The 12548-nt window shown below is 40.7% G+C and overlaps 1 protein-coding gene across 1 annotated transcript; it reads right to left on the minus strand.

Moving 5' to 3' along the window:
• Positions 1 to 3192: 3192 nt before the first annotated feature.
• On the minus strand, positions 3193 to 8342 carry LOC122944189. The gene is made up of 3 exons (XM_044302414.1): positions 7920 to 8342; positions 5189 to 5461; positions 3193 to 3368 (listed from the first exon to the last, which is right to left on the minus strand). Exons 1-3 carry the CDS (start codon positions 8107 to 8109, stop codon positions 3193 to 3195), a joined length of 639 nt encoding a protein of 212 aa, XP_044158349.1. The 5' UTR covers positions 8110 to 8342.
• Positions 8343 to 12548: the final 4206 nt, after the last annotated feature.

Raw genomic sequence — 12548 nt, forward strand, 5'->3', positions numbered from 1 at the left:
AGATGGCTGCCTCCAATGACTGAAAAGGTGGTCAGGGCTGGATCTGGTCTTTTGATGATGTTCAGAGAGAGAGAGCTAGAGAGCTCTAGAGATCGATCCCTTCTGTCAGCCCATACCATCTTTTTATCCTATCTTAGAAAGGGCTTGGCCAAGTTTTATCATTAACTAGTGACCTCACTTTATAATCAATATAACCTCCCTCTAGTATTTTACCCTAACACTAGATGGCACTAGTATTCCATACAAAAATCGAATCACTCACTTCTTTCTCTTATCTAATATACTAGCAATAAATGTTATCTAAGGTTTCAGACAAAACCTTGAGAAGATCTTGAATAGACAATGGCTTTTTTACTTCGTCAACCACCTGGTTTATCCTTGTACAATGTTACAGTCATGTGAAAAAATTAGGACACCCTTTGAAAGCATGTGGTTTTTTTGTAACATTTTTAATAAAAGGTTATTTCATCTCCGTTTCAACAATACAGAGAGATTAAAGTAATCCAACTAAACAAAGAAAACTGAAGAAAAGTCTTTTCAAGATCTTCTGTAAATGTCATTCTACAAAAATGCCTATTCTAACTGAGGAAAAAGATAGGACACCCTCACATGTATTCCCTCTTAAATTGGCTCAGATCTCACACAGGTATATCACACCAGGTGCACATAATTAGTAGATCGTTACTCTGCATGTTGAATGAGGCTTGCCCTATTTAAACCTCAGACATTTAGTTTGGTGTGCTCCTGACTGTTGAAGTGAGAGTGAGCACCATGGTGAGAGCAAAAGAGCTGTCAGAGGACTTCAGAAAAAAGATTGTAGCAGCCTATGAGTCTGGGAAGGGATTTAAAAAGATCTCAAAAGATTTTGAAATCAGCCATTCCACTGTCCGGAAGATAGTCTACAAGTGGAGGGCTTTCAAAACAACTGCCAACATGTCCAGGACTGGTCGCCCCAGCAAGTTCACCCCAAGAGCAGACCGCAAGATGCTAAAAGAGGTCTCCAAAAACCCTAAAGTGTCATCTCGAGAACTACAGCAGGCTCTGGCTACTGTTGATGTAGAAGTACATGCCTCTACAATCAGAAAGAGACTGTACAAGTTTAACTTGCATGGGAGGTGTGCAAGGAGGAAACCTTTGCTTTCCAAGAGAAACATCGAGGCCAGACTGACATTTGCCAGAGATAAAGTTGACAAAGACCAGGACTTCTGGAATAATGTTCTTTGGACAGATGAGTCCAAAATTGAATTATTTGGACACAACAGCAGAGGACATGTTTGGCGTAAACCAAACACAGCATTCCAAGAAAAGAACCTCATACCAACTGTGAAGCATGGAGGTGGAAGTGTCATGGTTTGGGGCTGCTTTGCTGCAGCAGGACCTGGTCAGCTCACCATCATAGAATCCACAATGAATTCTACTGTGTATCAGAAGGTGCTTGAAGAACATGTGAGACCATCAGTTAGAAAATTAAAGCTGAAGCGGAACTGGACCATGCAACATGACAATGACCCAAAACATACTAGTAAATCAACCAAAGATTGGCTGAAAAAGAAGAAATGGAGAGTCCTGGAATGGCCAAGTCAAAGTCCAGATTTGAATCCCATTGAGATGCTGTGGGGTGACTTGAAAAGGGCTGTACGTGCAAGAAACCCCTCAAACATCTCACAGCTGAAAAAGTTCTGCATTGAGGAGTGGGGTAAAATTTCCTCAGACCGATGTCGAAGACTGGTAGATGGCTACAAGAACCGTCTCACTGCAGTTATTTCAGCCAAAGGAGGTAACACTCGCTATTAGGGGCAAGGGTGTCCTATCTTTTTCCTCAGTTAGAATAGGCATTTTTGTAGAATGACATTTACAGAAGATCTTGAAAAGACTTTTCTTCAGTTTTCTTTGTTTAGTTGGATTACTTTAATCTCTCTGTATTGTTGAAATGGAGATGAAATAACCTTTTATTAAAAATGTTACAAAAAACCACATGCTTTCAAAGGGTGTCCTAATTTTTTCACATGACTGTATATTGGCCTTTTCAATAAAATATAATAATAATGAACTGTTATAATTTTTTGATCTAGATAGTTTATTTTATTAGGACAACATTGTATATGTAAGCGATGAATACACATGCTGTACTTGGGGGTTCAATCTGTTTTTTTATACTTTTATAATCGGTCTTCCACATCCCCATCTGTTAAAAATTTTTGTCTGCTGAAATATAATAACTTGACACTCTCTAGTACTGCTTAGTTATGCCAAACTTTGTGTAGTAATTAGAATACTACTTTAACTTACCTACTGCATGCTGATCTTGGCCTGATACTTCAGAATTCTCTGTAGTCATTATACTCCACCGTTAGCATTGACTTCTTATTGTCCTGATTATTGAGAGTTATGTGTAGGCCGTATAATCCACTGTTAATATCTAGCTACTGTGGATTCTGCTGCGGTCTGTTCTGATCATGGCGAGTTAGCATTCAGCCTTTTGAGAATACACATTACCCGCTGCAGCATGTCCTGCTGAGTTAGGATGAGATTATACTCGACCGTTAATATCTACCAGCTGCAGATGCTGTCTGTCATGATCATACAGAGTTATGTCAAGCTAGTTGTTTGTCCTTTGTAGCTATGTGAAGTTCTTATACAACACCATCAGCTGTCCTGATAAAGTTGATTTTTCAATTTACAAATCAACCTACAATGTTAACTTTACCAACGGCTGCTGTCCAGATGAAGCTGACTTGTATGCCTCAGAATATAACATTAGCTATAACTGCTGCTGCTGTCCTGATCAAGTTGATTTGTTATGTATATACCTTATAATAAAACACTATAAATACCTGCTGCTCCTGCTGCTGTACATTTAAAGGTGTCTTGTAGCCCTCAGAATACTATAGCTCTACCTGCTGCTGTCTTGATCAAGTTGATTTGTTATGTATATGCCTCATAATACAACACTACCTGCTGCTGCTGTCATGAAAAAACGTATTTATGTGTAGGCCTTATACTACACTATTTAGATGTACTTACTGCTGTTGTCTGTCCGAACCCTGCTGACTTTCAACGTGGACTAAAGGCTCCTTTACTGATAAGTCTGCAGTTAAAATTATACAAAAACATAACCTTATAGAAAAAAAAAAGTATGGAATCAATATAACTTAAGAAAACTTTTTTAGTAACAAAAAAATTAGAATAAAATTAAGGGAACTTTTGCAGTTCTTCCTGCAGGCTTGCGAGCTCCTTCAGGTCCTCCCCATATTGGCATTCAAATTCCTGCAGCATTCTTTGGGATTTTTGAATGAGGGCTCTTAATTGCCTGATTTTCCCATGCCTCTTTTGCATTAGAGCAATTTTAGCAGAAATTTTCTTGATTACTGTTATGAAAACACAAGAGATAAATATATCAATTAACAATAAGTCATTTATTGAATTTTGTGTAGTATGTAGTTAAGTGCAGAGAATTTGAGTGTCATTTTTAAAGTATACCATAATAAATGTAGTTCTATATTAGATTATTTAGTGACATTTTAGTAGTTTTGAAGAAAATTTGTTGTGTTACATAATGTTAGTTTATGTAGATTAAAGAGTTATTGTGCATGTCTGTTGTTTGATATTACTGTGGTTTTTGTTGTCCCATTATTATTGTTAATTTTATGATCTTCATCACCTGCTATATAATTGTAGGGTGCAGTGTTTCATGACTTTCAAAATTGCTCCGTACTATTTTTGTGCCAAATATAAAATATTTGCCCTGGGGACAAAATTGCTCATTAACCGTGGTCTAATAGCCGATCTACTAGTCCAGAGCAGCTAGCCAATTATATAAAATAAGGCCTTTTCAGGTATTTGTCAAACACCTGCTGTCTAGATCTCTCCTATTGGACGTATTTCAAAGACATAAGCATTGCTGCTACGTAGCTGAAGGGGGGGGGGGGGGGGGTAAGTAGGTGTCATGTGGAGGTGACAAATGCTAAAAAAGACTGTACGACAGCACCTGTTGCCTTAGAGGTGAAGCAGGGGACACCAGTGTTTTGTTCCCCTGCAAGCGCTGATATTGGCTGTTACAACTCTACAGCCAATTAAATAAATTCACATATGTGGTGGTGTTCAGGTGAATTATATGCTAAAAGTGGAACTGCACTGGGGTGCATTTAGTCCTGTAACCACTTATTTAATAAAAAAAATGTGTGTAAATTTATTATTATTTTTTTTTGTCAATTTGAACGGTTTTTTCTAGAAGACAATCGTTGGCTCATTATGTAAAATTGCGGATTGATCTAATTGCTTAGCATATTCATTGAGGGGTGTAGTTTGCCTAATTAAATAACTTTTTTTTGTTTTCAACTCTAGGGTCACATAAGGGCGTCTTCTCTTAACATGCGACATAGCTTCCAATTACCATTAATTTAAATCCTTTAGCCTAAAGCCATATTGTGCTCCTTGCAGTCTGAAGCCTGCTGTGCGACCAAAGTTAAGGGTTTTGTGCACAACTGTTTGTAAATATACATATTGTTTGTAATACGTTTAAGATTTTTTTATGATTTAAACACTACAATGTTTTCAAATAAAATAGTTCGTAATTTATAATTTGTTCAAATTATTTTAATTTTTTTAACATTTTAATAGATTACCGTTGGACAATTAAATCGTTAACAGACTTTATAGGATAAATTTGGATTAAATAGAGGGTGTGTGGTTTCTGAAATGGGGTTATTTATTTGTCGCTGACACTATGTAGGCCTCAAAAAGTGACTGCATAACCAAACTGTTATTGTTAATTATAATTCTGTTAATAAATTATATAAACATGATATAGGCATATGGCGATTGTAAACTTATACATTTATTTAATCTCTATTAATCTATATTGTAGTATCATTTGAAATTTTTATTTTGATTATATCATTTTATTTCTAATATTTTTTTAGATTAGTTACTTCGTTAACAAAGATGCCATTAAAATTTTGACTATGTTTTACCACTGTCATGAAGTACAATGTGTAACGATAAGATAGAACTATGCCCGTGAACAGTAAACTCGTTTTAAAGTTATTAGCACAAACATAGATACCGTTTAACATTTAAGAAAAATGTTTAATTAGCGTTAAAGTAGAAATGGGCATTGGGTACTGAGGGTTAATGTTTCTAAATATGTGATGTATACATAATTACAATGATGTGTGCACATATTTACCCTCCTGGTGCGGGGTGGTAACCAGCGCCTGATCCTCTTCCTCAGGAGCTGGGGTGGTGGTATCCTCCTCAGCAGGAGCTGGGCCAGACGTTTTTGGCCCTTGACAGGGTCCGGGCTCGTCAGACACCTCCACAACAATCCCCACATCAGGTGGGTTGGTGGCACCTCGAGGACTGTGGGAGGGGCCCGCCTGCTCATCCTCCTCTGTGGAGACCTCCACTACATCCAAATCCGCCGTGGTTAGACGGCGGCGGACCGTTGGCGCTGGAAGCCCTGAAATCACACAACATTTGGATTTAGGCTCAATTTAAACGTCCGGAATGTCTTTTTCATATCCACCCACACAAAAAAAAAAAAAAAAAAAGGACACCGGCAATGTGCGTGACGCATTTAAGACCGCACGTCAATGTCAATAATATAATATGACTATTCTTGGCCTCAATTGAGGACAATAATACAAGGATTATTAATAAATATCATCAGAAATACAGCAAAAAGTATTTGTTAGAAGGTGTAAATATTATATTTAATGTTCATGTTATAAGATCGGATTGTATTGCGATTGTATGTGGGGTCTGATCAATCGGATATTGGCCAGCTGAGCTGATATTTACCTGTCTAGGGTACTTATTACAACAATGATGAATATCTAATCAGACATCATAAAAGACGAAGTTATATTTAGTGCAAAAAGAACTGAAATGTGGACCCAGAAGTGCGGGTCCGCTTTTCTGGAGACGGGACGCACATCGTGCGGCCCCCTTAGAGATGAATGGGTCCTCAAGTCAGTTCAGAAAAATAAATTATGAAATTGAGCACTTGTGAATCGGGTCTTGGCTGTCATTCACGTAGCGGATGTCACGCACGGCATCTGCTCGTGTGAAACAGCCCTAATACAGATTGATGATTGCTGTTTATCTAGATATACACACACACACATACACTACGTGCAGAATTATTAGGCAAATGAGTATTTTGACCACATCATCCTCTTTATGCATGTTGTCTTACTCCAAGCTGTATAGGCTCGAAAGCCTACTACCAATGAAGCATATTAGGTGATGTGCATCTCTGTAATGAGAAGGGGTGTGGTCTAATGACATCAACACCCTATATCAGGTGTGCATAATTATTAGGCAACTTCCTTTCCTTTGGCAAAATGGGTCAAAAGAAGGACTTGACAGGCTCAGAAAAGTCAAAAATAGTGAGATATCTTGCAGAGGGATGCAGCACTCTTAAAATTGCAAAGCTTCTGAAGCGTGATCATCGAACAATCAAGCGTTTCATTCAAAATAGTCAACAGGGTCGCAAGAAGCGTGTGGAAAAACCAAGGCGCAAAATAACTGCCCATGAACTGAGAAAAGTCAAGCGTGCAGCTGCCAAGATGCCACTTGCCACCAGTTTGGCCATATTTCAGAGCTGCAACATCACTGGAGTGCCCAAAAGCACAAGGTGTGCAATACTCAGAGACATGGCCAAGGTAAGAAAGACTGAAAGACGACCACCACTGAACGAGACACACAAGCTGAAACGTCAAGACTGGGCCAAGAAATATCTCAAGACTGATTTTTCTAAGGTTTTATGGACTGATGAAATGAGAGTGAGTCTTGATGGGCCAGATGGATGGGCCCGTGGCTGGATTGGTAAAGGGCAGAGAGCTCCAGTCCGACTCAGACGCCAGCAAGGTGGAGGTGGAGTACTGGTTTGGGCTGGTATCATCAAAGATGAGCTTGTGGGGCCTTTTCGGGTTGAGGATGGAGTCAAGCTCAACTCGCAGTCCTACTGCCAGTTTCTGGAAGACACCTTCTTCAAGCAGTGGTACAGGAAGAAGTCTGCATCCTTCAAGAAAAACATGATTTTCATGCAGGACAATGCTCCATCACACGCGTCCAAGTACTCCACAGCGTGGCTGGCAAGAAAGGGTATAAAAGAAGAAAATCTAATGACATGGCCTCCTTGTTCACCTGATCTGAACCCCATTGAGAACCTGTGGTCCATCATCAAATGTGAGATTTACAAGGAGGGAAAACAGTACACCTCTCTGAACAGTGTCTGGGAGGCTGTGGTTGCTGCTGCACGCAATGTGGATGGTGAACAGATCAAAACACTGACAGAATCCATGGATGGCAGGCTTTTGAGTGTCCTTGCAAAGAAAGGTGGCTATATTGGTCACTGATTTGTTTTTGTTTTGTTTTTGAATGTCAGAAATGTATATTTGTGAATGTTGAGATGTTATATTGGTTTCACTGGTAAAAATAAATAATTGAAATGGGTATATATTTGTTTTTTGTTAAGTTGCCTAATAATTATGCACAGTAATAGTCACCTGCACACACAGATATCCCCCTAAAATAGCTAAAACTAAAAGCAAACTAAAAACTACTTCCAAAAATATTCAGCTTTGATATTAATGAGTTTTTGGGGTTCATTGAGAACATGGTTGTTGTTCAATAATAAAATTAATCCTCAAAAATACAACTTGCCTAATAATTCTGCACTCCCTGTATATTTATTATTATGTGTGTGTGTGTGTGTGCAAAGTACAAAATCAGCCGGTTACATCATACATCACTACCGCACTGTGTGGATAAATAAATATATATATATATATATATATATACACTCACAGCGAGATAGAGATATATGAGGTAAAGGGATGATTTGCTATGTTTCACAACAGGTAAAAATAAGTAATAATTTGTAACGGGTGATAAAAAAAAAAAAAAAGTACCAGGGCAGACTCTCTGACTGTGCTCTTTGACCCAGTCCGGGTGCCTCCTTTTCAGGTCAGACCATTTTTTTACAATTTGAATTTCGTCGTGGGTCCGCCCAAATTTTTTTTGTAAGGCCTTGACGACCCCCACGACAATCGCCCTCTTCTCGGCCTGCTTCCGGGTCCGGTCATAACCCTTCTTCAACATGCGCTGCAGGATAAAGATGCAAACATGTATTACAAAATTTAGGAAATACAAGGATTATTAATAGATATCATCCAAAACACAGCAAAAAGTATTTGTTAGAAGGTGGAAATATTATATTTAATGTTCACGTTATAAGATCGGATTGTATTGCGATTAAATGTGGGTGGGGTATGAGCAATGTGATATTGGCCAGCTGAGCTGATATGTACCTGTCTAGTGAAGCGACGGTACGATATGGGGTGCACCCTGGGTAACGCTAGATGAACCAGCAAATAATGGCAGGAAGAAATTTGTAATTTTTCTCCAGACCAATAAGACATGGGGCCAGATTTATCATTAGCTCAAGTCAGAATAATGGAGTGAAAAAGTCGCAAGAAAATGAGCAAACGCTAAAACTGCGCACAAATTTGCGAGTTTCTCCTGCTCTGCACTATGCTCGCCAGTTTTATGAAAGTGGACGTGTTTTCTTATGTAGATGAATCTCTAGACAGATTTACTATTGGAACAATTTAAAAAGTTGCAAAAAAAATGCGCTAGTTCACTCCAGTGAGGACCATGCTTATCTTAGGGCTCTTTCACATCTGCGTTCTTTTCTTCCGGCATAGAGTTCCGCCGTCGGGGCTCTATGCCGGAAGAATACTGATCAGGATTTTCCTAATGCATTCTGAATGGACAGTCCGTCCTTCAGGATGCATCAGGATGTCTTCCGTTCCGGAACGGAACGTTTTTTGGCCGCAGCAAATAGCGCAGCATGCTGCGCTTTTTGCTCCGGCCAAAAATCCTGAAGACTTGCTGCAAGGCCGGATCCAGAATGAATGCCCATTGAAAGGCATTGATCCGGATCCGGCCTTAAGCTAAACGTCGTTTTGGCGCATTGCCGGACCCGGCGTTTAGCTTTTTCTCAATGGTTACCATGGCTGCCGGGACGCTAAAGTCCTGGCAGCCATGGTAAAGTGTAGCGGGGAGCGGGGGAGCAGTATACTTACCATCCGTACGGCTCCCGGGGCGCTCCAGAGTGACGTCAGGGCGCCCCAGGCGCATGGGGCGCTCTGACGTCATTCTGGAGCGCCCGGGGAGCCGTACGGACTGTAAGTATACAGCTCCCCCGCTCCCCGCTACTACTATGGCAACCAGGACTTTAATAGCGTCCGGGCTGCCATAGTAACACTGAAAGCATTTTGAAGACGGATCCGTCTTCAAATGCTTTCAGTACACTTGCGTTTTTCCGGATCCGGCGTGTAATTGCGGCAAGTGGAGTACACGCCGGATCCAGACAACGCAAGTGTGAAAGAGGCCTTATGAGAGTTTTTAATAGAACATGCGACTTTTTCGTAAGGACGTGCAAACTTTGTAAAGCTGCTTACTGACGGATAAACTGCTACCGTAAAAAGGGATGATCATAAATCTGGCACTATGTGTTTGTGTGTGGTATGCAGTGTGTGGCAGGAAAATGTATATGCAATGTGCATGATATTTCTTTGCTGTCCATACATACATACATACTTCTTACAAAGTGCTGTGATGTCAAAACAATACTTATTACAATAATGATGATTATCTAATCAGACATGATTAAAAATAAAGTTATATTTAGTGCGCGTATATATGCGCATAACTGCGCATGCGCGAATATGTAAACATACTATTGCTTAATAATTACTATACTATACAGATATGGTGCGAACATGCATTCAAAATGTTATGACATGAAGTGTTGTACTTACGGTTAGCAGCAGTTCATCCTCTTCGTCATGGAATCTTGTGCCCACCATTTTCTCTTGTGAGGAGTTGAAGATTCACTTTTAAAATGGAGTTGACGTACTCGCGATAAACCACGCCTATGATGCGCGCGCAGGTGCGCGCGCACAATCTCAACACACTGACTTAGGTGGTGTATGTAGCGAATAAACGAATAGAGAGAATAGGCGAATATATCGAATAGGCAAATTATCTAACAGGCAGCGGTTGGGCGAATATTTGAAAAATGCTATTGATTGACCCTGACGTACTCGCGATAAACCACGCCTATAATGCGCGCGCACGTGCGCGCGAACAATCTCATCACACTTCATATTTTAGGTGGTTATGTAGCGAATAAACGAATATAGCGAATAGGCGAATTATCTAACAGCCAGCTAATAGGCGAATTTTTGAAAAATGCTATTAACCCTAGTTAGTTAAAATATACCATCGGAACTGAGTTTTCACTAACGTACGGAAAACTTAGATCCGATGGTATATTTTGACAACACAGTGAAGTGATGCTTGTCGGGTTAGGCTAGGTCTACACGACGACATTTGTTGCGCGACAAAAAGTTGCGCGACAGATAGGGCACGACATTTGTCGCACGACATTTTGTTGCACTAATGTCGCGCGACAATTGTTATAATGGCAGTCTATGGTGTCGCACTGCAACATGCGACATGTTGCGACTGCGACGCGACAGTCGCAGAAAAATCCATCTCAAATGGATTTTCTGCGACTGTCGCGTCGCAGTCGCAACATGTCGCATGTTGCAGTGCGACACCATAGACTGCCATTATAAAAATTGTCGCGCGACATTAGTGCAACAAAATGTCGCGCGACAAATGTCGTCGTGTAGACCTAGCCTTAGAGTTAAAATGTATCGCATAATATGTATTATGCGATGCGAAAATTCGAATATCGCATATGCGAAATAATAACGAATTCGAATATTCGCGAATATTTTACGAATATTCTTTCGAATATTCGCGAAATTTCGCGAATTCGAATATGGGACATGCCGCTCAACACTAGTATCGAGTATCACTATACTTTTTTATGGTGAAGAAATTGAATCAAAATTTTGGTATCGTGACAACCCTAATTTATCAAACTGGTGTAAAGTAGAACTGGCTTAGTTGTCCATAACAACCAATCAGATTCCTTCCATTATTTTGGACAGCTCCTTTGAAAAATGAAAGGAGGAATCTGATTGGTTGCTATGGACAACTAAGCCAGTTATACTTTACACCAGTTGGATAAATGACCCCCTTTGTTAATCCTTTAGATTTTCCAAGGAATTAAAGCAAAATGTCTCTTTTTTGCAGATCTTCTATTTTCCTGTAACACAGTAAGGGGTAACAGTAAAATAAAACTCAACTTCTGCAGTTTACAGAAATACCCTATATGTGGTTGTAAAGTGCAGGGCTCAGACGTGAAGGGGCACCATATGGTTTTTGGAGGGAATATTTTGTTAGGTTGGTTTTTGGGGCCATGTTGCATTTGAAGACACCTCAGGTACCCCTTACAGCGGAAACCCACTGTAAAGGCTCGCCACTGGGTTTTGGAGGGGCCTGTCTTGCCTCAGGAATTATGGCCCATACTAACTTTGAAGGAGAAGACAGACCGGCCAAATGTGACTTCCATGGAATTCGGGAACCCCTGCTCGGATCTGGGTGATTTTTGGATATGTTGTTCACCCAGATCAGAGCTATCCATGGATGTATACATTATGGGGATTTGTGGGGTTTTGAGGTGTTTTCTGTGTTTTGGGAAAAATGTGTGGTTTTGTTGATTGCGTCAAAGACAATGCCAGTGTGTTTGTTTATTGCATCTCAGACAATGCCAATGTGTTAGTTAATTGCATCTCAGACAATGCCAGTGTGTTAGTTAATTGTGTCTCAGACAAAGCGAGTGTGTTTGTTGAATAGGGATAGTTTTGTGTTTAAACTGTACAGGATTGGCTGCTATGTCATGTCATCAGTATGGCATGTGTATATAAGTCAATGCTGTGTGTTCAATAAAGAGTTGCTGTTTTACATTCAACATAGAGCCTCGTCTCATGTGTGTGGGGATTGCTATACTTCCCTGGCTATTACTTCTAGCTCTTGTAAGAGCTGTTCCTCGTTCCTGTGGTGGTATCGGTGTCGAGCGGAGTGCTTGGAGTCCTCGGGAGGCACTGGAAACATCCATCAACGGAGGTACGCAGTCGGGGTGACAGGAGATCCTTTGCATTGGTGGCAAGCGGCAGGATCGTTCCTAAAGCCAGAAGGACAGCTACAGGAGACACTATTCCATGGATTTTACAATTTGAGGGCAACGCATGTCCTAGTACAGCGACCCTGACAGTACCAGAATGGAAACAGCAGTGGAGTACGATGAGGGTGTCATGGATGACCAAGATGCAGTCCGCAAAGGCATCTGGTACCAGGCACTGGGTATTGTGGAGTATCTGCGGGAAGAGAGACTCCCCACTGAAGACCAGCAGTTGCAGAAGCAAGTAGCCCTGCGGATGCCCTTCCTGGGAGAGCAGCCCCGGGAGGAATGGGTAAAGGAATGGGAACTCCTAGCATGGCAGGAGCTGTGGCTGGAAGATGCCTACCAGGCGCTCTGGTGGTATGGGGCACAGTAACTACCCAGGACAGCTAAGCATGACAAGCCAGAGGGAGAGGAGTTTGATGGTCCTGGCTTGTTA

This window comes from Bufo gargarizans, chromosome 7 (genome assembly GCF_014858855.1).
Source record: "Bufo gargarizans isolate SCDJY-AF-19 chromosome 7, ASM1485885v1, whole genome shotgun sequence".
Taxonomy (NCBI): Eukaryota; Metazoa; Chordata; class Amphibia; order Anura; family Bufonidae; genus Bufo; species Bufo gargarizans.

Excerpts from the sequence above, each read along its gene's own strand:
- LOC122944189 (XM_044302414.1), bottom strand. The coding sequence starts at position 8,109 with ATGTTGAAGAAGGGTTATGACCGGACCCGGAAGCAGGCCGAGAAGAGG. Across the intron at positions 5,462-7,919 it reads CAGTCAGAGAGTCTGCCCTG|GGCTTCCAGCGCCAACGGTC; the intron begins GTACTTTTTTTT and ends GTGTGATTTCAG. Across the intron at positions 3,369-5,188 it reads TACCACCCCGCACCAGGAGG|TAATCAAGAAAATTTCTGCT; the intron begins GTAAATATGTGC and ends TTTTCATAACAG.